Genomic DNA, 25,311 nt, shown 5'->3' with positions numbered 1-25,311 from the left:
TTACCATAGGCTTGTAAGAAAATCAAGTCTCCACCACTAGAACATGATGCATTTAATCAAAGGGTCTTTAATCAAGTTGTAACGGGGCGTAGGTTGGGGTAAGGATAAGGCTAAAAAACTGGGTCTAAACGTCAAGACAAGAGATGCAAAATATGTTAGTTCAAGTCACAAATTTAATAAAGTAAACCAACTGGAAAAAGCGTCACCAAACAATTTTTTTAATTTTTTTAGTGTTTTCTCTTTTTTGTTATGTTAAAACACTTTATTCGATCCAATTATTTTTCGAATTCTTCTCATTCCTTTCTTGATTTTTCATTCATGGAACACGTTTATCTCTATCTTGACATGGGTGACAAAAGAGAAACAAAATAAAAGTAAAAAGATTTCGGTTTTACAATGTGGTGAAAACAAATAAAAGGATAAAGACAGAAAATTGGTTCACTAATGGATAAAAATAAATTAGTAGGCAATTTTGGGTAGAGAAATGGGTTAATCCTAAGTGTCCTAATCATCTTAAAGCATCAAGTTTAACATGTGATCTCGATGTGCATTTAATCACAAGTTATAGAATGTCAAAATTAATTTGACACACTCAATCAAATAAATGAGCAAGAATAATAAGATATGCTCATTTGGACTCAAATCTCACAATAAGGTGTATTGTGTATCGAGTGAAGAAACATATCATCTGATGAACTCATAGAATATCAAGCCAAAAATTTTTAAAAAAAAATATTAGTCATGCTATTTTTACTATCATGCACCCTAAATCCGATGAAATCTTGATCACAAACTCATATGGTAATCAATGAAACAAAGAAATATTCAATATTAATAACAAGAGATTTCAACAAATCAACCAAGGCAACTCAATTTCATGCATGTAAATAAGCGAGCAATAATTCAATACAAGTGCTCTTTATGTTCTCTACCCCTTCACTTAAGGCATATTGTACAAATAAGTAAAATTAAAGTATAGGAGAAGGAATACAGATACTCCATGTGTTTAGTGACGGTTGTGGCCGTGACCTCGGTGAGAGGTACCCAGGCGAAGGTAGGATAAAATCTCGGTAAGATTGGACTAGAGAGAATTGAGACAATCGTGCACCTCATTAATATGATGTTGTATTTCGGTAGCGGATCATCCTTCAGCACTGGTCGTGGTGCATGCGTTTGAAGAAAGAGACACTCGTTACGAGGTGTCGTGGTGTCGAGAGGTACAATGAAAGACACATCGGGTGTGCCAACAAGTAATCCCATCGTGTCCAAGCATCATAAATCTAAACTTTCCATAGAAAAAGCATGTGTAAATTGTTCAGTATCAAAAGATAATGGAAAAAATCTAGAGGCGAGATGAGTGATAAAAGGGCCGGGAATCAATGGATGATTAGAGCATACAACGCGCTCAAATGCTTGGCAAACCAAAATCATAGATTAACTTTGATGCCGATAAGCATGCACCAAAGGAAGAATAGTTCAATTTGCTTAAACTAGATGTATTTTTGTTATTTCCCGTGTAGTTATATGGAAGAAATCGGTGAACATAACGGAGTGCATGGTCAGAAATATGTCATCCATTGTCATTTGTGCATCAAAGATTCGTCCTCGCGAACCAGTCAATATGGAGTTGGTGTAGTCCACGTTAAAACCCTATGAAATCTCAAGCAAAGATATCATCTAGCTTTAGTCCGTGACATCTATCACGAACCCATGAAAAAAATTAAATTCATAAATTGACATCCTAAAGTATTGTACTAATAAGTGAAAAGAAATAACAACTAGGGAATTCACGCTAACAACTCGATGCTGTAAAAAGTTAAATGTGGCACAAAATACAAAAACCAATTAATAAAACATTCCACATTTAATTTTAGAGTAAAAAGTCCAGCCAATAGCAATGAAATAATGTATAACGGATTCTTTCAGATGCAAAGTATCTAAAGTATGATTGGGGATGAACTTACAAACTTGAGAATTTTGATGCCGGATTTCATTGCATCTAATTTGTTCATCATCGTTGAATTGTAAGTAATCTCGAAATTCTTCTTCGGGTGGCATGTTATGATAATGTGACGATGAGTATGAAGCCAACGAGGGCTGATGCGTGGGAATGTAATTGAAATTACTCGGGTCATGATTATTCGGTAGATCAGAAGTTCCTTTTCTTTGACTTCTTGTTGTCACATGTTTGAAATTTTTGCAAAAAAGAATTAAGACGAAGAAAAGATGATGATGAAGTACTAATCGGTGGTACGAATGGAGGAGGTATGTACGACGATCAAAAGGCAACGGTAAGTGCGTGGCGGCGTATGATCAACAACGATGATAGCACTGGTGGTGCAATTGACGACGGAGGGTTAGCATGGAGCAGAAAAGAAAACAAGAAAAAGTTTTTGAATGTTGAAAGAAAATAAAAGAATGGTTTACGATTAAACGAAAAAGATATAAAGTCTTTAAATAGAAAAAGAAAAGGAGTTTGAGTTGACATAGATGTTTACTTGGTTTAAGGAGAACTAAAATAAAAAAGAAAGGGTTTTGGTTAATTAAGGGGTTCGAAAAGAAAAGAAAAGTATTAAAATAGAATAAAAAAATTAAAGAAGTTTAAAAGGATTAGATTGTTTTACTTAAAAGAGTGGTAAAAAGATGTCATAATTTGTGGTAAATTTGGATGGGGTGGGCGGAAAAGAAAGTTGAAAAGAAGTTTTGCTAATCTGTGTCGATTTTGTGCTAATGTGCGTTAATCGATTGGAATGATTCTTTACACGAGATATGATAAAAAATTGTCAGTTTTGCTTTAAATTTAGCTTGATCAAAGTGTTTGGGGTACCTAAAAAATTCAAATGAAAAAAAATTGGGTATGGAATAAATTGAATAAAATTGAAAATAAAATTAAATCAAATAATCGAAAATAAAATTAAATAAAATTAAATATAATGTGTTACTTCCCATTAAGAGCTTTATTTAACATTCCATTAAGAGCTTTATTTAACATTGTTTAGCTCGATGACATGGTTCAGACTATAGGTTCTTCTAAAATAATCTCCTCGATCACACATATTTGATTATTCTCATAGTACAACTTTAGTCATTGACCATTTACTTTGAAACAAGCTGCCGAATCATCTTGAATTTCAACTACACCATGGGGAAATACTTGAGTCATGGTAAAAGGTCCAAACCACTTCGTTCGCAATTTTCCTGCAAATATTTTCAAGTTATAATTAAATATCATGCCTTTATGACCAATATTAATTGAAATTCGATGATCATGAAAATCTTTAGTTTTATTCTTGCAAATCTGAGCAGCGTCGCAAGCATTTTGACGAATTTCTTCAAGTTCTTGAATGTGTAATTTCTTTCTTCTTCGGTTGCACCCATATCCATATTACATTCTTTAACTGCCCAATATACTTTATGTTCTAATTCAACATGTAAGTGACATGGTTTACCACAGACTAGGAAATATGGAGACATGGAGATGGGACCTTTGTAAGCAGTTCGATATGCCCATAAGACATCATTAAGTGTCAAACTCGAATATTTTCTATTTAGCTTCACAATCTTCTTTAGAATTGATTTAATTTCTTGATTTGAAACTTCTTTTTATCTATTACTTTGAGGATGATAAGCCATGGCGATTCGTTGAGTGACTCCATATTTTTTCATTAATATCTTGATGATCTAATTGATAAAATATGTTCATCGATCACTAATTATCGCCCTTGGAGTTACGAACCTCGAGAAAATAAAATTCTTTAGAAATTGAGCAGTAGTTCTAGCATCATTATTGTGAGTAGCTTTAGCTTCTACCCATTTTGAAATGTAATCAACAACTATAATTATGTAACAATTCCCAATAGATGAAACAAACGAATCCATGTAATCAATGCCCCATACATCAAATATTTTACAAACATGTATCGGATTAAGAGGCATCTCGTTATGACAACTTAAGTTACCTACGAGCTGGCATTTTTTTACAAGATTTACAGAATACATATGCATTATCAACTTATGTGCAATTCTTTCTGGTCCAGAGTGTCCTCCACAAGAATAAGAATGAAAAAAAATTATGATAGAATTTACCTTGCTTTTGGGAACATAACGATGAATTATCTTATATGCACAATGTTTCCAAAGTTATGGATCATACCATATATAAAACCAAGACTCTCATTTGATACGACTTACCTTGGATCATGATAGATCGGATGAAATTAATCTTATGGCTAATTAATTAACCATATCGGCATACCAAGGGGTAGCTGTTTCTTACGCCAAAAATATATGTTCCTTAGGAAATTTTTCTTGAACTAGCGCATCAAGCTGAGAGATCAGAAGGCGGCTTAAATGGTATACGACTAAATTTTCACATCCTTTATTGTCCTTAATATGATGATTAAACTCTTGTAAGAGTAAGTGATGTGTGTTCAATTTTGTTATTATTTTATTATTAATTACTCCTTGATTCGTCAATTTATGTTCCTAAGTTGGGTGTTTTCTCTTATTTTTTATGCAGGACAATGAATTCTGAAAACTAAGTTAAAAAGATTAAATTAAACAGATGTTCTATTTTTTTTCTTGAATCATGGATGAATTATGATTTGGGGAATGACTGCTGACGTGGCAATTAATCATCATATTATGGACGGGCCAGCTGGAAAATCTTTGTGGACACTTGAATTTTGAAATTTAATTTATTTTGGGGATTTAATTTGAATAATTATGGAATTTATCTTTTGTTGCATTTTAGGATTCAACCTTAAGAACTATAAACACGCCTTTGGGGTATGCTTAAACATATCTCTCATATTCAAGATTGTCTTGTTCTTTCTTTTCTCTAGTTTTTATAAAAGTTTTTCTTTGTTTAAATTATCTTTCTTTTACTTTTCAAGTTTTAGTTTTTTATAAAAATGCTAAGTATAATTCATATCATGCTTAGCTAAGTTTTTCATAGCCAAAGGCTGAAGCAATAACTCAATTCCTAACATGAAAATTGAAAAGCACCTCATCCTCTCTTAGGTTAAATTTCTCATTTTTCAGAAACAAGATTGACGGATAGTATTTTTTTTAATCAATATGCTTTCATGTCAAAAATAGATTTTGGCTTGGATGTTGTTATTGTTTATCGTTGGTATTAAATAATTAATTAATTCAATTTCCCTCGAACATACTTAACAATTGTTCGCTAAAAGAAGATTGGGAGAAAGTTTGACTTTCATAGAGAAAGCATAATTCGAGTCGGCTTCTCAAGCGCATTTAAATTGTTTTGAATTGACAATGATAGTCGTTGTTAATCTGAACAAGGATTAGGATTTCTAAAATAGATTTGGGAAAATCAATCACGAAAGAGAAGAGTGAGGTACAAGGGTTGAACCTTATGGACTCAAACCGACATTTAACCGGAGTAAAATCTTATTCAATGATCATTTGGAAATTGAGGCAAAGTGGAAGTCTAAGGTTGATTTTTACAAATTGAATTTATTTCAAATTTATTTAATTTTAATTTTTACTTCATATTATTCTCTAATCAATAGTAACCTCCTTTTTTATTTCTAGTTCACACCTAGCATATAAGGAAGACCAATTTATCAAAAATTGTAATATTCCCTGCATATCGACCCTTACTCCCTCTATTCTTCTTATTTCTATTTTTTTTATTGAGATTATCTCATATTTATTTGGCAATTAAAAAGATGCGTTGCTATCAAATTAAGGATGGCTTCACCTTTTTTTTTTGCTCAACAAATATTTCAAAGCTGCATGATCAGAATAAACAATAATATTAGTACCGATAAGTTAAGAACAAAATTTATCCAAAGCAAAATAATAGCAAAGAGTTCATTTTCAATATTCAAGTAGTTTTGTTGAACAGGTCATACACTTTACCAATTTTTTATCCGTGAACAGGTCCTACACTTTAATCGCTTGCATCATACATGATCTCAAAGGGATAATCCTAATTGGGTGGCTGCACTATAGGTGCCGAAACTTCTTTGTATTTGTCGTTGAAATCAAAAGGTGTATCTTTTTGTAAAAGCTTGCAAAGAAGTTGTGTTATCTTGGATTTTTTGTATAAACTTGCGATAAAAACTTGTATGTCTAAGAAAAAAACTTCCCTCAAGTTGTGGGATATGGAGATAGCGAATAATATCAATTTTGGATTTATTGACTGAAATTCATTTAGCAGAAATAATGTGACCAAGAATTAAACCTTTATCGACCATGAAGTGACATTTTTCATAATTAAGCATAAGGTTGTATTTAGGGAATCGTTTCAAGACTTTGGTTAAGTTCAAAAAGACACTCATCAAAGGAATTACCGTATATTATAAAGTTATCCATGACAACTTCAATTCTTTTCTCTACATAATCGAAAAATGTACTAAGCATGCATCTCTAAAATGTAGCGGGGGAGTTACATAATACAAATGGCATTCCAAGATAAGTGAAGGTACCAACGAGACATCTAAACTTTGTTTTCTCTTGATCTTCTGGTGCGACTGGAATAGGAAAGAAACCTGAAAAATCATCTAGACAACAATCATTCAATCATTTGGTCAATGAAAGGGAGTGTAAATTGATCTTTTCAAGTAAGTGAGTTCAAGTTCCTGTAATTAATGAAAAGTCTCCATCTGTTATGAACTCATATAAGAACCAACTAGCCTTTATATTTTTCAACTACCATTACTCTAGTTTTCTTAAGAACCACATGGATTGGACTTACCTAATTATTATCGGATATCGGGTAGATGAAGTTGGCATCTAAAAGTTTTTGAATTTTTTTTCACCACCTCCATCATTGGAGGATTCGAACCCCTTTTTCATTCCCGGGATAGTTTTTTCCTTCTTCAATTTTAATCTTATGCACTCATACCGATGGACTTAGTCATTTGATGTCGACTATAGTCCATATGATTGCTTCATTATGTGTATGTAAAACCGTCACTAAGTCTTTTTCCTCATCCTTTGAAAATTTATTTGAAATAATAACCGGGAGGGTGACTTTATCTCCTAGGAATGCATATTTGAGATGATCCGGTAATTGTTTCAACTCGATTTGCAGTGCCTTTAAAATTGAAGGTAAAAGTTTAGATCTAAATGGAGTTAGGCCTAAGTCAAATGAAGAGAAATTTTTTCTAGCTCATTGATTTCTTTATCGATCTTTTTTTGATTCTATATGCAAATCATCGGATAAGTTAGTCTCAACAAAATCATCAACCAAAGGTTTAATAACATAGATGAAATTAATGCTTGCAACAATATGTATACTTCATCGCTTTGTAAACATCAAATTTAACAACCTCACCATCGAATTCCATAGTAAAAATTCCATTCTTAACAAAAATTTTGGTCTAAGCAGTGCTTAAGAATAGGAAGCCTAGAAGGATTTCAGAAGAGGTGCTAGTTCGATCATTTGCCATGTCGATAACATAGAAATCAACCGAAAAATAACTCATTTAACTTAATAAGAATGTTTTCAAGAAGTCCCTTGGGATTTATGACAGATCTATCAATGAGTTGAAATGTTATTCTAGTTTCCTTCAAAGGATCAACAAAAAGTGAGCTGTAAAAAGAAAGAGGTATAACATTAATTGAAGTACCAATATCATACACGACATGCTTAGTTCCTACCTTGCCCATTTTGCAGGTGTAGCAAAAAATACCTTTGTCCTTTAAATTAGGTGGAAGTTTACGTTGGAAATCAACTGAGCATTTTATCCTAAATTTACCTTTTTATTGATGGTAAGTCATTTTTTGTTCGTGCAAAGATCTTTAAAAAATCTGATATATCTGGGCACTTTTTGGATTTCTCTAGAAGCGGTTATTAATTTTGAATTTTTGAAAAACATCAAGCTTCTCTTTTTCCTCGTATTGTTTGTCGCACTTTACTAACCTCGAGGGGAAGAGAGGTGGTGTGGCATAGGGAGATATTGTAGGAGGCGTTGAATATTTTTTTCCTCTAAGGTTGTGCGTTAACTTCATCTTTTTCTTCCTGGGATTTTCCTTTTCTTTCTTTTTCTTTCTCCCTGCGTCAACTTCATCTTGATTTCTCTGGGTTCTTGATTCTTCTTTTTTTCTTTATTGAAATATGTGGCAACTTCTTTGGGGATTGGCGTAGTCATGGTGCCACTCCGAAAGGCGATGACACTAACATTTTCTAATAGGTTCACATGGGTTTGAGATGGTAGTTTTCCTTGTGATTCCATACGTCCTATGCTCTAATCCAGATGACTCATTTACTTATCCAATTCCTAAAGATGTGCTTCAATTTGGTTTTGAAACTTCTCTTGATATAATGGTAACATTTTAATGATGGATTCTAGTAAAGGTTTTAACGGTTGGTACTGTTGTTGTTGGGGTGGCCTCGATTGATATGGTTATTGTTGAGTAGGTATTTGGTTATAAGAATAATTTAAGTTCAGATGGTCCCTCTACCATGGATTATAGGTATTTATGTTATGATTGTATGGTCTCTAGGGAGGTCCCGAAAAATTTCCAACTACATTGACTTGTGTGGTAGAGTGTTCTTTTCTGAAACGAGAGATTGAACAATATCAACTAATTTATCAATTTTATTTTCCAACGAAATTGTACTTATTTCATGAATCCATCAAGTAGGTTTGCTCATAGAGCCAAATTGTTGAGAGTTGGTAGACATAGTTGAAATCAAATTAGTGCCTACGTTTGGAGTCATTTTAATTAGCGCTCCTCCTCTAGATGAGTCAATCATCTTCATCTGTAAATTAAGTAACAATTCGTAAAAGTATTGAAGAAGTGTTTGCTCCGATAGTCAATGTTGTGGAAAGCATGCACAAAGTTTTTTGTATCGTTCCCAATAGTCATATAATGATTCTATATTTGTTTTTGTACTCCTAAGATTTTCATTCTTAATTCACTTTCTTTTGTTGCAGGGAAGAAGATATCAAGAAAAAGATTAGTCATATCAACCCATGTATTAAAATAATTAACAGGTAAATAAAACAACCAATTTTAGTCGAATTAACAAAGGAGAAAGGAAAAGCATGGAGTTTAATTTGATCCTCAGATACTCCCTATGGTTTCATGCAGAGCAAACCATGTAAAATTTAGTAAGATGCTTGTGAGGACTTTTGCTGGTTAGTCAATGGTAAGTAGGTAGAAGATGGATCAAGCATGTTTTCAACTAAAACTATGTCTTGTCATGAGGTAATGCAATGTATAACGATTGTTGTTCGATAATTATTGCCGCTAATTCTCAGATTGTCTGTTCAACCATTGGAAACAGTTTACAAAGTCATCTTTGGCGTTAGAGAATGTCTCATTGTCAAAGGATATTTTCAAATTAGGTTTTGATTGTTGATGTTCTTATTGTTATTGTCGCCTATCTCGTAGTGTACATGCACATAATCTTCGGGTTAATGCTTTGATCTCAGGTATCTAGTCTACTAGTTCACTCGAATCTTTCCTAGTCATAAATCAAAATAAACTTTAATTAGTAATTTTCATGTGTTCCTAGGAAATGATGACAAATTGTCAAATAAATAAACCATTTTTCATAGATAAATAAGCTATAAACACAAAATAGGGAAGAAAGGGTTCGATTCACAGGGATTCATAAATTTCTATCATTGATTTGAATTGATCTCTAACCAAGAAATCTGTAATGACAAAGAAGGGGATTTAATAAAGTAAATTAAATAAATTGAAAATAAATAAACAAGTAAAGAATGAAAGAATAATAAAAGATTGAAAGTAATTATGATAAGACATAGCCTCCAGCTTCGCTTTGTCTCAATCACAAAAATAGATTTTACTTAAGATTCTCGTTGATTATAGTCTACAAGGCCCTAACCTTGAAACTTGCTATTCTCTCTAATGAACTAATTTCCAGCAACGACTATCGATGTTAATTCCAATTATTCATTTAGTGTTGGGAAAGCCCGTGCTTAAATTATGGTGTCTCAATTATAATCGAACTCGATCATGATTTCCCATAGCGAACCATTGCTAAGTTTATTATTAGGGAATTGAATTTGCTACAAGACAACTCTAGGTGCCAATGGTATATCACAACTTTGATCAAACCCATGTGCACTCTTTGGATTCAAGGTGCCAAGATACTTGAAGGAAATGTTGATTGTTGATCCTAGATTATAGAAAATCAAGAAAAAAATCTGAAGGTGTAAAGCACTTTTTCAATTCTCATGAAACACATTGAGTCGTCGCTCAAATATTGGCCAAATAGAAGTTTAGCTAAGCATGATAGAAATCATACTTAGCATATAAAAGAAAGAAACAAAATAAAGAATATGAAGAAAAAATTCTTTATAAAAACTTCAAACCTAATTAATGTAACGCCCCATACTCAGTCAAGGAGTCCAAGCCGGATACCTAAACGTACATTATATTGCAATCGTGTTGGATGAATCAGGATTCACATTACACACATTTTACGGAAGGAACAAATTAAAAATTCTTAATATTACGTTTAAACTTTTAGGGGTATTTCATTCATTTCATATAATATAAAATATTAACAAGTCAAATCACCCAATTAAGGTTACCACATTTTAAACATTGTCAAAAGAAAGCAGCACACAAAAATTTCATACCAATTGGACGTCAGACAATCACTCAATATTAGGGACCTAAACATAAATATGCAAAAACTTATGTAACAATCAATAACATACAATTGAGGGTTCCATAATGTAATTAAGTGTGTTTAAGAAGTGATCACTCAAATCTCATCAAATTTCCAATTTAAGAGTTTAAGTAATTAAATAAACCACTTTATGGGTTAAATTGAACTCACATAATCATTCAGGGGTCAAATTAGAATTTAAGAATACTTTAGATCTTTAATGAATGTAATTCCACCTTTTTCCATCGAGAAAAATAGCGGAGGGATCGATCCTTTTTCACAGGGGATTCAACCTTTTGAAAAGGGATTGATTCTTTACAAAACAAAAACTTTGGGATTGATCATTTCTCCTAAGGGATCGATCATTTTTATGAAAACTGTAGATTTATCAAGAACATGCATATTTGGTCAACTAATCACCCACATAAAAGTAATCATGGACTAGGAACATGCTTAACACTACTCAACCACTTCATACATGTCAAAATAAAGGTATAACATGCTTTATAACATAAGTCAACACATTAATCAAGGATTTGACACCAAAAGTCAATAATTGCATAAAAGTTCATTTTAAGCACAAGTCACCTACTCATTTTGGGCATTTATGGTAATTTCATGCAACATAAGAGTCTAACACATTTAGATTACCAAGTTACACTTAACTAAACACTCCAAACACTTCTTTAAAGACTAAAACAATAATTGAGTAATCACATGCTTCAAGCAACAAGTTCATATTTATAAATCCAAATTCAAAAAATCAAACCAACATCAAATCCCAAAAATAAATCCACTTATTACAAATCAAAATCCAACATTTTAAGTCCAACAAAGTGAATAATAGGTCTAAGTCCGAAAAGTTCCCAAATTTCCACACAAAGTTTCTGAAAACCACATACATATAGCTTTATGCCTTAGCCTTGCTTGATCACACCGATACCAAGTTCCTCGCCTCCAAACTCGACTCTAATCCTCTGAAAAAGGTTAACAACGAGTGTCAACTTATAAACCCCAGTGAACAACTAACATTCAAAGCAATGCACATAACTAAGATAAAGATCAATCATATATGTTCATATGTTACTTGTTCTTTACTCTACACATATAATTCAACATATCATGCTTGAATGATCATCTAATGTTTTCCAAATCACTTGATTTTTAGATTAAACAAACATCAAGGATCATATAGTTCAAAAGCAATCACAAGCACACATGCACAATTACCTTCCTTGGCAAATCACACACATTTTTTCATTTTAAGATCAATGGCTTTTGTTCGAAACACAACTCACTCATTGGATAAATTGATTCCATACAACTCTCGTTTTGCTAACGAACTCATATAGGTCCAAAACCACGAATGTAGAGCAAACTCAACGCCCAACCTTACCCCGTATTTTCTTTGAGCAAAGCTTAACGTATCATCCAAACCCATATAATCCCGAATCACACACTAATACAAAACACATAGATTAGTCTTTCCTAGGTATGCCTTTTCAAATCCAAAGGTCCTATTAAGAGGAATAACCAATTAATCCAATTCACCAAGAGTGGTTGTCAATAATGCATAGTTTCTACGTAATGATTCAAATATATTTTGAAACACATTAACGGATGGTTGTCATGATCAGCCCACAATTTGGATAGTGAGAAAGTTCAGCTCATTTAATTCATATTCAATAGATATATATATATATATATATTTGCACAAACCATTTCCAAAATACTGTGCATCATTTGCAACACATCATATTCATAATTCACATTCTCATTTCCAACAATAGTGGCATCATATGTAAATCAACATAATTCATATTCCATTATTATAATTGACCAAATAACACAATAAATCGGAATTACAAATGCAACATTAAACAAACCTCAACCTTGAATCATTTTGATTTCCTAAGAATGAGAGTCACTCACTTTGCTGTCTGGAAACTGAAAACAATTCCAAGCACTACCTCAACATTCACCAAACTCAAAGCACCAAGTTTCCTCAGCTAACTACACAATAAGAACCTTGCAAAGCAATTTAACACATCAAAATCTAATCTAAAAAAAAGCAAAATCATTTGTTTCTAAAACATAGTGCAAACTTCAAAAACATCGAAACCTCACTCTGGTATCTCTAAACCGAAACACATGAATCTCCACATTAAAAGCTGATAAAAAACTATTGTAGTTAAAACTCAAAACTGTCCCTAATTAGAATAACTAAATAACTATAAAACTGAACTCTCATCGATTCTTTTATATCCCAAGTCGCCTTCTTAATATTGTGGTTATGCCATGACACTTTTACTAATAGAACAACCTTGTTCTGAAGAAGTTTCACATCCCTAGAAAAATTCTCAATAGGTCCTTACTCGTAAGAAAGATCAACCTCATTAGCAGAAACGACATGAGAATTATTTGACCTATATCTACACAACATCGACACATAAAACACGTTGTAAAAATGCTCGAGCTCAGGCGTCAACCTCAAACGATACATAACTAACCCAACATGCTCTAATACCTCAAACTGTCCTATAAACCTCGGACTAAGCTTACCCTTACACCCAAAATGTAATGCCTTCTTCCAAGGAGAAACCTTAAGAAACACCAAGTCATCGACAACGTACTCAACCTCTCGATGCTTTAAATCGACAAACGACTTTTGCGTATCAAAAATAGTCTTCAACCGATCCTTAATCAACATAACTTTATACTTAGTCTATTAAATCAATTCTGGACCAACAACACATTTCTCACTCAACTCAGTCCAAGACAAAGGAGTACATCACTTACGCCCGTACAATGTCTCAAAGGAGCCATCTGAATACTAGCCTGAAAATTATGCTACCAAGAACTAACAAAATCAATCACTCACGCCTGAAGCATATCATCGAAAACATATATCACACGCTCAGACTGCCCATCTATCAGCGGATGATAAGCCGTGCTCAAACTAAGCTTCGAACCCAAAACCTTATACAAAATTTATAAAAACCCCAACGTAAACCATAGATTACGATCCAAATTAAATCCCTCTTCGATGGTGTGAACAAAAAACCCACCAAAAAATCCATCATAATTCATTCCCACTTCCACTGAGGAATACTAATCTATTGCAATAAACCCAAAGGACACTGATTCTCGGCTTTAGCACGCTGCCAAACCAAATATCGTCTGAAAAACTCAACAACAACACTCTTCAACCCAGGCCACCAAAATAACTCATGCAAGCCTCGAAACATCTTCATTCTATCCGGATACATAGCAAGAATCCACTATGTACCTCCATGAGAATCTCACGCCTCAGACCCTCATCGATCGAAAAGAACAACCTACCTCAAAAACAAAAAAAACACCCTCTGAGTTCAATGAGAAATCACCTCCAACACTATCTCGCACTAGCTGAAACTTTTCTTCCAACTTCTCGTCACTTGGATGCAAATCACAAATACGTTGAGACCACATAGACTTAACTTGCAACTCATTTACTAACGCTCCATCCTCAGTCAAACTCAAACGAGCAAACAAAACACGTAATTCACCCATCAACTTATGACTCAAGGCATTTGCAACCACGTTAGCCTTACCCAAACTGTACTCAATCACACAATCATAGTCCTTCAACAACCCAACCCAACATATCTCCCTCAAGTTCAACTCATTCTTATTGAAGAGGTATTTGAGACTCTTGTTATCAGTGTAAAGAATACATTTCTCTCAAAACAAGTAGTCTCACCAAATCTTCAATAAAAACACTACTGCGACCAACTCTAAATCGTGCGTATGATAATTATGCTAATGTAGCTTCAACTAGCTTGATGCATAAGCAACTACTTTTCTGTCTTGCATTAGCAGGCACCCAAGACCCACAATCGACGCAAACCACAAAATCCCTTCCCAAAACTGGTTGAACCAACACCGGATCCTCTATCAAAGATGACTTTAACAACTCAAATTTGTTTTGCCTTTCACTCATCCACTCAAACTTAACATCCTTTTGAAAAAACTTAGTTAACGAAGTCGCTACCCGCGAAAAACCTTAAACAAACCGTCTGTAGTACCCCGCTAACCCAAGAAAACTACAAACCTCTCCAACACTCCTAGACGGCTTCCACTCAACTATCACCTTAACCTTACTACGATCAACCCAAATACCCTCAGCGAAAACAACAAGACCAAGAAACGCCACTTCACCTAACCAAAACTCGCCCTTATAAAACTTAGCATACAACTTATTTTCCCTCAAAACTTGTAAAACAACCCAGAGATGCGAATCATGATCCTCCTCAGAAGTTGAGTAAAATAAGATATAGTCAATGAATACCACTACAAAACAATCAAGATACGAGTGAAACACACGGTTCATCAAATCCATAAAAGCAACTAGAGCATTAGTTAAACCAAATGACATCATCAAGAAATCGTAACAACTATAACGCGTCTAAAAAGCTTTCCTCATCACATCTGGTTCACTGACCTTTAACTGATAGTAACCAGAACGCAAGTCGATCTTAGAAAACACCTTGACACCCTTAAATTGGCCAAACAAGTTATCGATCATTGGCAAAGGATACCAATTCATGATCTTCAACTTGTTCAACTGATGATAATCAACGTACATTCACATTGTACCATTCTTCTTCTTTACAAACAAAAATGGAGCACCCTATAGAGAAACACTCAGATAGATAAAACCTTGATCTAAAAACTCTTGTAATTATACTTTTAACTCCTTAGGTTCCATACAATAAGAAATAATAGACACAAGGGATAAATCAGAACAAGTGTCTATACGGAACTCAACCTCACCATCTAGTGGTAAACCCAAAAGCTCTTCTGGAAACATATTCGAAAAGTCTCGAACTATACGAATATCTTGCACATGCAACTCTCGACCACCTGGATTAAGTACGTAAGCCAAGTACTCCTCATAGCTACGAGCCAATATTTTACTTGCATTTAAAGCTTACACAATATTATATAGAAATTCTAAGTGTTTACTCACAACCACTAATTCAACATTATATTTCTTCTACAAAATTACTTGGTACAACTCCAAAATCCAAGTGCACACGATGTTCGCGTAGCCAATTGTACCCAGAATGACGTCAAAACCATAGAAAATAACTCCATGAAATCGGTTGGAAAAACCTTACCTTAAACAACCAAAAGATACGTACGATAAACATGATCCACAAATGCCCCCTTACCAAAAGCTCCAGTTACAACCAAACCAACACTCTTAACATAAACAGGAAGATTCAAACGACTAGCCAAACTACCAATGATATAAGAGTGTTTAGAACTAGAATCTATGAAGGTAAGCAAAAGAAAGTACTATAGCAGAAAAGTACCTATGATCACGTTTGTCAAAATACGATCCTGAGGCTCACGAATCGCATATACTCTAACAGGTCCACCAGTCTCAGCTACCTCAACATGACCATGACCTGTACTATGATCATGACCCATCGGACCACCTGTACCAAATCGACCACCTTTTCTGGAAGGAACATGTGCACCATATCAGACTCAACTCCTTGGATAATCTTGTAACTGATTACCCTTGTCGCTACAACAAAAGCAACATCTAGTAGTACACCAAAACTCGCTCGAATGACTCTTACCAAAAGACAAACAAAGTGGAAGCTATTGCCAACCTCCAAATGATCCAACCGCTCTACTAGACTAACCCTGACGATAATTCACACTAATCCGATCCTCGCTCTCTCTTACCCAAATGACTCTGAAAACTATCATCACCAAACCATTTTCTAGAGAACTCCCTGATTGGTCCATCTAAATTACTCTCAACATCCCTCACATGATCTACCATAACGTCAAACACATTTAAAGACCCGATAACCAAGTAGATGGGCATCTATTTCCTAAGACCATCTTTAAACCTCTTGCACCTTACATGCTCAGTCGGTGTAATCTATTGGGCATACTCACTCAGACGAATAAACTCAACCTTATACTCAGATACTAATGAATGACCCTAAACCAAATCAAGAAACCCTTTCTTCCCCTCGTCCGTATACTGTTTACAGAGAAACTTACGCGTAAAAACCTCAAGAAAGTACGACCACATCAGTCAATCCTCAATAGCACTCCTCTGAGTCATGATCCACTGACGATGAGTGTCACCCTAAAGTAAGAACGTAACATAACCCAACCTCTCAGCGTTAGTACAACACATATGATCCAAAACCTGTATAACACTCTCAAAAAATGCTTTGGTTCCTAAAGCCTTTAGGAGCTCTAGTGGCAACCCTTTTAGTAGCTGGTACCAGCACTGAAGCAGGAACCTCAATCAAAATAGATCAACGCAAAGCTCCCAGATGTACCTTAGTCAACACATCTATAGGAGGAGGATTCTGTTGTGGAACTACTAGTGGGTCCATTAGCACCACTCTCGACCTTGATCGTATTTGCGTGGTAGTAGGACAAATCAACCCCGGAGCTCCTAATATAGCATAACACTGTGGTGCTATTGCGCTAACTAGACACATACAAACCAACATCAGAGTGAGAAGCGCATCAGTGATCAAGACAAGACCTATAATAATATTTCAAAACTATGTGGCAATTTGGTTCCCGTTTCTTATCCCGATCTACAATAGCATAAACATCATTAATTAACACAATATTTACGTAACTTGGCTATGATACCAACAAATGTAATATCTCATACCCGATTCAGGAGTCTGAGTCGGATACTTGAAAGTATTTTAGGTATTGATTGTGTTGAACGGATCAAGATCCACATACACAAATTTTACAAAAACAACCAAATTAAAATTTCTTAAAATTCATCACACACAACGTTCAATATAACTAACATGCAATTGAATCTCAATTAAACATGCAAACATTATATTTAAACATTTAGGGGTATTTCAGTCATTTCACATCATAAAATAAATCGTCAAGTAATATCACCCAATTAAGGTTACCACATGTTAAACATTGACATAAGGAAGTAGCACGCAAAATTTCATACCAATAGGGCATAAGAAAATCACTCAATTGATCATACAAGATGAGGGACCTAAACGTAAATATGAAAAACTTATATATCAAACAGTAAAATACAATTAAGGTTCCATTATGTAATTAAGTTTATTTAAAAAGTGATCACTCAAATCTCATCAAATTTGCAATTTAAGAGTTTATGTAATTAAACAAATCAATTTTTGGGTTAAATTAAACTCACATAATCATTTAGGGGTTAAATTAGAATTTAAGAATACTTAGATCATTAATGAATGCAATTTCACCTTTTTCCATCGAGCAAAAAAATGAAGGGATCGACACTTTCTTGAGAGGGATCGATCCTTTTCAAATGGAATCGATTCTTTTTTAAACAGAAACTTTGGGATCGATCATTTCTCCTAAGGGATCGATCATTTTTCTAAAAAACTATAGATTTATCAAGAACATGCATATTTGGTCAACTAATCACCCACATAAAAGTAATCATGGACTAGGAACATGTTTGGACACTATTTAACCACTTCATACATGCCGAAACAAAGGTATATGATTCTTTATAACACAAGTCAATACTTTAATCAAGGATTTGACACCAAAAGTCAACAATTGCATAAAATTTCATTTCAAGCACAAGTCACCTACTCATTTTTGGTATTTAAGTTCGATTCTTGCAATCTAAGAGTCTAATATGTTTAATTTACCAAGTTACACTTAACTAAACACTCCAAACACTTATTTAATGACTAAAACAATATTTTAGTAATCTCATGCTTCCAGAAACAAGTTCATACTTATGAATCCAAATTCAACAAATCAAACCAAAATCAAATCCCAAACATAAATCCACTTATTACAAACCAACAATCCAGCATTATAAGTCCAACAAAGTGTATAATAGGTCTAAGCCTAAAAAGTCCCCAAATTGCCACAAAAAGTTTCTGAAAATCACATACGTATAGCTTTATGCCTTAGCCTTGATTGATCACACCGATGCCAAGATCCTTGCCTCTAAACCCAACTCTAATCCTCTAAAAAAATGTTAACAATGAGTGTGAGCTTATAAAGCCCAGTGAACAACTAACATTTAAAGCAATGCACATAATGAAGATAAAGATCAATCCTACAAGTTCATACATAATTTGTTCTTTACTCTACACATATAATTCAACATCTCATGCTTGAATGACCAAGTAATGTTTTCCAAATCTCTTGATATCTAGATTAAACAAATATCAAGGACCATATAGTTCAAAAGTAATCACAAGTACACATACACAATTACCTTCCTTGGCAAATCACACAATCACACACATTTTTCCATTTTAAGATAAATAGTTTTGTTTGAAACATAACTCACTCATTGGATAAACATACTTCATACAACTAAAGTTTTTATTATGGACACATAGGTCCAAAACCATGAATTACATAGCAAACTCAATGTCCAACCTTACATCGTATCTTCTCGAAGCAAAGCTCAATGTATCATCAAAACTCCCTATATTCCTGAATCACACACTAATATAAAACAAATAGAGTACTCTTTCATAGGCATGTCTTTCATATCCAAAGCTCCTATTAAGAATAATAGGTAATTAATCCAATTCAAGAAGAGCGATTGTCAATGATGCATAGTTTTCACATAAAGATTCAAATACATTTTAAAACACATTTATGGATGGATGTCATGATCAACCCAGGTGAGGAAGTTCAGCTCATCCAATTCACATTTAGAATATATATAGATTTTAACAAATCGTTTCTAAAACCCTATGCATCATTTGCAACACATCATATTCATAATTCACATTCTCATTTCTGACACAAGTGGCATCATATGTAAATCAACATAATTCATATTCCATCATAATAATTAACCAAATAACACAATATATCGGAATTACAAATGCAACACTACACAAGCCTTAACCTTGAATCAAGTTCATTCCCTAAGAATGAGAGCCACTCACCTTGCTGTCTAGAAACCGAAAACACTTCCAAACACTACCTCAATGTTCACCAAACTCAAAGCACCAAATTTCCTTAACTAACAACATAATAATAACCCAGAAAAGTAATTTAAAACATTAAAAATTATTATAAAACAAAGAAGAATCCTCTGTTTCTAAAACAGAGTGCAAACATTGAAAATACCAAAAGCCTTACTGAAACGTGACTCCGTAAGCTCTAAATCGAAATGCATGAATCTCCATACTAAAAGCTGCTAAAAAAAACTATGATGAACATCTAACTCAGCTAGAACTGCACAAATTAACATATACAATCCTAAATTCCCGGATTCCCAAAATTATTGGAAAACAACATTATTTTCAAGAAATCAATATCCAAATCATTTGCAATTGAAAAAATGATTTAATATGAATATAATTACTCCAAAAACAAATCAATTTCATTAATCAAACCTCAAAACCAATTCAATAATCAACACATTAAAATCAATTGAAATCTTTTAAATCCTTTCAATTAAATCAACAATTCAATGGAATCATTAACACATAGTCACTTGGCCTCGAAGCTTGAAAGTAAACCTAAGAAAAGATCTTTACCTTGCTGGAAATATATTGAAAGTGAGATCATCAATGGAACTCCATTACAATCAAGCTTTAAAAACAAGAAGGAAGAGAATAGAAGAGAAACTTGAGAATTAAAATCAAGGCTGAGATGAGTGAATTTAGAAATCAAGAAGAAAAAGAGAAAGAATTGATCAAACTGTTGGAAACAAACGAGAGAAACTGGAGGAAGTTAAGAGAAGCTACTAAAATGTAAAATAAGAAGGAAATTAAAAGCATGTGAATAAAAACAAGCAAATGTAATTTAGATTAAAATGAATCTAGATGGAAAAATGGTAAAAATGGTAAATTAAAACATTTTAATTTAGAAGGAAAAACTCTAAACATAAGCCTTGGCGTAGTTGCTTCATAGACTTTGGACATTGTGAAAATTTACAAAATGATCGCCAAAATTATAATTTCTAATTCTTTAAATTCAGTCACCAAATCATTTAATTAAACTTCCACAACTAAAATTAATCATATAAAATCACTTAAAACCTTTGTAAAATATTTTTTAAACCAAAATATGAATTTAAGAATTTTGTTTTTCTTCTTTTTTATTAGAAATCTAGAAATCAACCTGAAAACCAAACCTAACTACCAGATCCGACTTTAGGACGTTACAATTAAAGCCATGAAAAAAATACATTTGTCAAGCTTTACCCTGGTTAGTATTTATAGCTTGACAAAAACCTAATGAAAATAAAATGCTAACTCTTAAAACATTAAAACACTTAATTCCTAATTAATAGTAAACTAAAATTCTTAATAAATAGTAAATTAAATCTTAAGAAAACTAGAATAGTATTTAATTAGATAATAAAATCTCAAATGTTTGAATTTATTTACAACTTTTAATTTTTAAAGAATTGTGGTTTGCCTGACTTTCCTCCATTTATTTTGTTGACTAGATTATTTAATTGAAGTTGGTGTTGAATTGGTCTTTTAATTGAAGTTGGCATCAACTATTCCTAAAAAATAGGAAAATATGTTTAACTTACCTTGTAATTGTTGTTTATTAGAAAATAGTATCCTATACATATTTGAACATAAATAACCCAAATTAGCACTATAAAAGAGGTAACATAGATTAATTAATAACAAAATATTAACAATCTAAAACATTAATCCCCTAATGATGTGAAATTTCCTTGTTAAGTTGATATGATTGATTCAATTGTAAGTGATACATTTTCTGAAAAAGAGATTGAATACCAATTGTGATTATATGCACAAGTTGACCTTGAAGACGATGAGATTGACATCAAAAAAATATTTTTAGCACCTTCTGTTGAATAAGTATATTTAGATACTAACAGAACACTTTCTTCTACTGTGTAGGCCCAAAAATTGAAAGATCTACCCGACCAACTAAAAGACATATATTTAGGTGAAGAGGAGAAATTATTGATAATAATTGAAAAAGGATTCACAACTGAACAAGAAGAGATTTTGGTTCAAATCTTAATGGAACATAAAGCCCATCGAGCAGTTCAACGATTCAACATGGACCTAGACAAAGATGGAATGTCAAGGGTACTACAATTGCAGGAATTATTGGAGCTTTGTTTAAATTTTTGGGAGAACTCAATGATCTACAAGGAAAAATCCAAATTATTTTATGATACAATGCTTATTAAGAAACATTTTGAGATAAGTCCAAATGTGTTATTATATGGCATTCGATTTACTTTTATGCCAGGTAAGCTTTGTTCTCTTTGGTTTGGACCATTTATAGTTACTAATGTCTTTCCTAATGGCGTAGTGGAAAATAAAAGCTCAGACCCAAAAAACCCTTCAAGGTGAATGGCCATAGATTGAAAATATTCCAAGTGAAATTGTCTCATATCTCACTAATCCTCATTTGGACCTACCAACTTATATCAATGATTTAACAACTCATCGTACCCATGTCGAGCATAAAGATGTTAAACAATTGTGCTATTGGAAGGCAACCCAATTTTTATCGCTTTATTTTCTTTTTCCTTTTGGTTTATTTAATTTTATATTTACTTTTTTGAGTTTGAACGTTTTTCCAAATACGTATTTCGAACAAGGTGTGACCAAGCTTTATTGAAATCTGTCTCACGATTTTGATTCTCACAAATTTTATTTTTGTACAAATCATTGAATGGAATAAGGCATGGCCATGTTCTACTGAGGATGGCGCATTGAGTTTCTCCCAATCATATGAAGTGGAGAAATATTATGAAGTTGCACTTTTTGTCCACCATTACCTTGAATCATCTCATTCAGACTACACATCATAGGACTTAGGTTTGGGGAATATATTTCATACACAATTTCATTTTGTGAAGATTGTTTTCATTAAGATTGTGAAAATTCTTCAAAATTTTTCACTCTCTTTTTGGAAATTTTTTTTCTTGTGATTGAAGTCTTGTGTGTGTCACTCCATATATACTAACTTTTCTTTTGAATTCTTGAATCTTTCTTAGTATTTTGGAATACCTTGTAAGTTCTGAATATATTTTAGTTTGAATTATAATGCATGAAAGAGATGAGCATGAGTAGCGCTTTCTTAAAATTGTTTTACGACAACTAATGAGTTTATTAGTTGAAAAGTTCTCTAGACATGATGCAAATTACACACTTTGGTGGTGTGCGACACCTCTAGCACCATTGTGTTTATAATCGGTGAAGGTTCAAATATTTGTGTTTCATTAAAACCCCATCTCCGTCGATCTTTTCTGGCTCTTAGAGGAGGGTTCAAACAGTGAATTGGTTCACTCGACCTCATCTATTGACTTTGACCTAACTTAAACCTTTAACTTTGAATTGACTTGTTAATCGTTACCTTTAACCCGACCCGTTGAATGTTGACTTTGACCCGACCTTTTATAATCCTAAAATTTTGGGTTGTGACGAAGATGTAAGTTTTAAAAGTTTAGTGGTTAAAGTATAACTGAAAAGTTTAGGGACCAAAAAGGTAATTTTTAAAGTTAAATATTTATGCCCGTAAATGTAATTTTTTTAAAGTTATATATTTATGCCCGTAAATGAATAGTTTGTCCTAAAATTAATGTTTTCTTGGGAATCAAAGTTTCACGAAAACTTGAATGATACTAGTTAAAGGTTTGAAATATTATTTCCATATTTTAGAACAGTAAAATTTAGCATAAATCAGTGGGATTGAAATTAATTTTCCTTAATTAGCCGAAATTCGAGAAAATTAGTGACTAAATTGCAATTTTCAAAAATTGCATAACCAAAGTAGAAAGTTGATGAGTGTTTTATTTGGTTAATATTTTGCTATTAATTAATCCGAACTACCTCCTTTTATAGTGCTAATTTGGGTTGTTTTTATTCGAATTTGTGCAAAACTATATTTTCAAGAATTAACAATTAAAAGGTGATTTAAACATATTTTTCTATTTATTCGGGAAAAGTTGGTGTCAATCAGATTGAAAGTTCGATCCAAGCAAAAATCTAATTAAATAATCCAAGTAGCAAGATCAAAGCAGGAAATCAAGGACAACCATAATTCTTTAGGAATTTAAAAGTTGTAATTGAATTCAAACATTTGATATTTTATTATTTTATTAGGAATTTAGTTTGCATAGAATTTTTATTTAGGATTTTTAATATTTATTAATTAGGATTTTTAGTTTGTTAGAATTAAGTGTTTGAATACGTTAAGAGTTAGTATTTTATTTCCATTATGTTAACTCAAGACTATAAATACCCCCAGGGGTGAAGCTTGAGAGATGTACAAGTTTAGAATTCAATATTGAATTGGTTTTGACTTTTCTTTTGTTCTTAGGTTTTTCAGTTTAATAAAATTTTTCCTCTTCTCCGTCTTCTTTCCTTCTACACGCCAAGCATGATCTCTACCATGCGTGGCTAAATTTTTCTATAGTTGATAGTTGAGTGAAGACTCGATCCACTATCGTGAGAATTGCAAAGTACTTCATACCTTTAGATTTCTTTCTTGATTTTTGGTAGACAAGGAGAGGCAATCGACTTTTCTTTAGTATCTTAATTTCTTCAATCCAAATGGCGTAGTTGGTTTGATCGACGCTGTCATATACAATTGGGGAGGAGAATCGACTTGTAGCAAGTTCATTTCCTTAAGAATAAACTTAGTGGCGGTCCACTAAGGGATATTTTATTATTTTAGTAGGAATTTAGTTTGCATAGAATTTTTATTTAGGCTTTTTAATATTTATTAATATGAACATAAACCCTAGAATTTGGGATCTTTGAACACAAACAAGATTAGCATGTAATAATGGTACCAAATGATAGCATTTTTTGAATAGAATAATTTTCTATTTCACGGCTTAATCTAAAATCCAAAAAAAAATTGTTCAAAAATGATAAATGAAATTTCTCTTATCTAGGTCATTAATAAATCCTATAATTACATCCATATCTTCTTTCCAAACTCAAAGATGAACAAAGTAATTCACCCTTTACAATCTTTCCGGAAATTTCAATCTTGCCATTTTCATCCAACGGTCCAAATTGAACATGGAAATAAATTCTCAAATCCAATTCTACATATTAGTTTCCATCATTTTAACATGTGGAAATAATATTTCTAAGCTTAATTTAATGCCCGTCCAATTTCCCTGAATTTTCTATTCGATACAATTTATCGAATTTTGCCGAACTTCAACACTTTTTAGCTTTTAGTCATAAATTCACGATCAAGAATATGATTCTCACCAAAATGTCATTCTTGAGGTTGAACTATTCATTTACAGGGCCAAAATACAACTTTTGGAAATTAAACTTTTGGCCCTCAAACTTATAGAAAATTACATTTTTATCCCTAAACTTTTCCAGCTTAATACTTTATCCACTAAACTTTCAAATTTTACATTTTGGTTACTATCCAAATTTTTGGGTATTACAATTGTTTCCCTTAAGAAAAGTTTTTGTAGAATTTTCAATGCGCATGTGATGTAAATAGATAAGGATATTACTTTTTCATATCATGTTCTCTTTTCCAATTAGCTTTTTCTATCTTTGATTTCTCTGTCGAACTTTAATAAGTACTAGTTCCATAAGTCAAATTTTGACTAAATCTAAATATCTTACATGGTGACAACATGAGAAGGATTTGATCGGTACTTTAAGAAA

General features: G+C 32.8%; 1 protein-coding gene across 1 annotated transcript; it reads right to left on the bottom strand.

Moving 5' to 3' along the window:
* Nucleotides 1-12,998: 12,998 nt before the first annotated feature.
* Nucleotides 12,999-13,337, bottom strand: LOC120193009. The gene has a single exon (XM_039195644.1). The coding sequence runs from the start codon at nucleotides 13,335-13,337 to the stop codon at nucleotides 12,999-13,001; it is 339 nt and encodes a 112-aa protein (XP_039051575.1).
* Between the last annotated feature and the right edge of the window lie 11,974 nt (nucleotides 13,338-25,311).

The sequence above is a fragment of the Hibiscus syriacus genome, unplaced genomic scaffold (genome assembly GCF_006381635.1).
Source record: "Hibiscus syriacus cultivar Baekdansim isolate YM2019G1 unplaced genomic scaffold, ASM638163v2 tig00116984_pilon, whole genome shotgun sequence".
Taxonomy (NCBI): domain Eukaryota; kingdom Viridiplantae; phylum Streptophyta; class Magnoliopsida; order Malvales; family Malvaceae; genus Hibiscus; species Hibiscus syriacus.
Note: the sequence above shows the minus strand (reverse complement) of the source record. Positions and strands in the feature narration are given on the sequence as shown.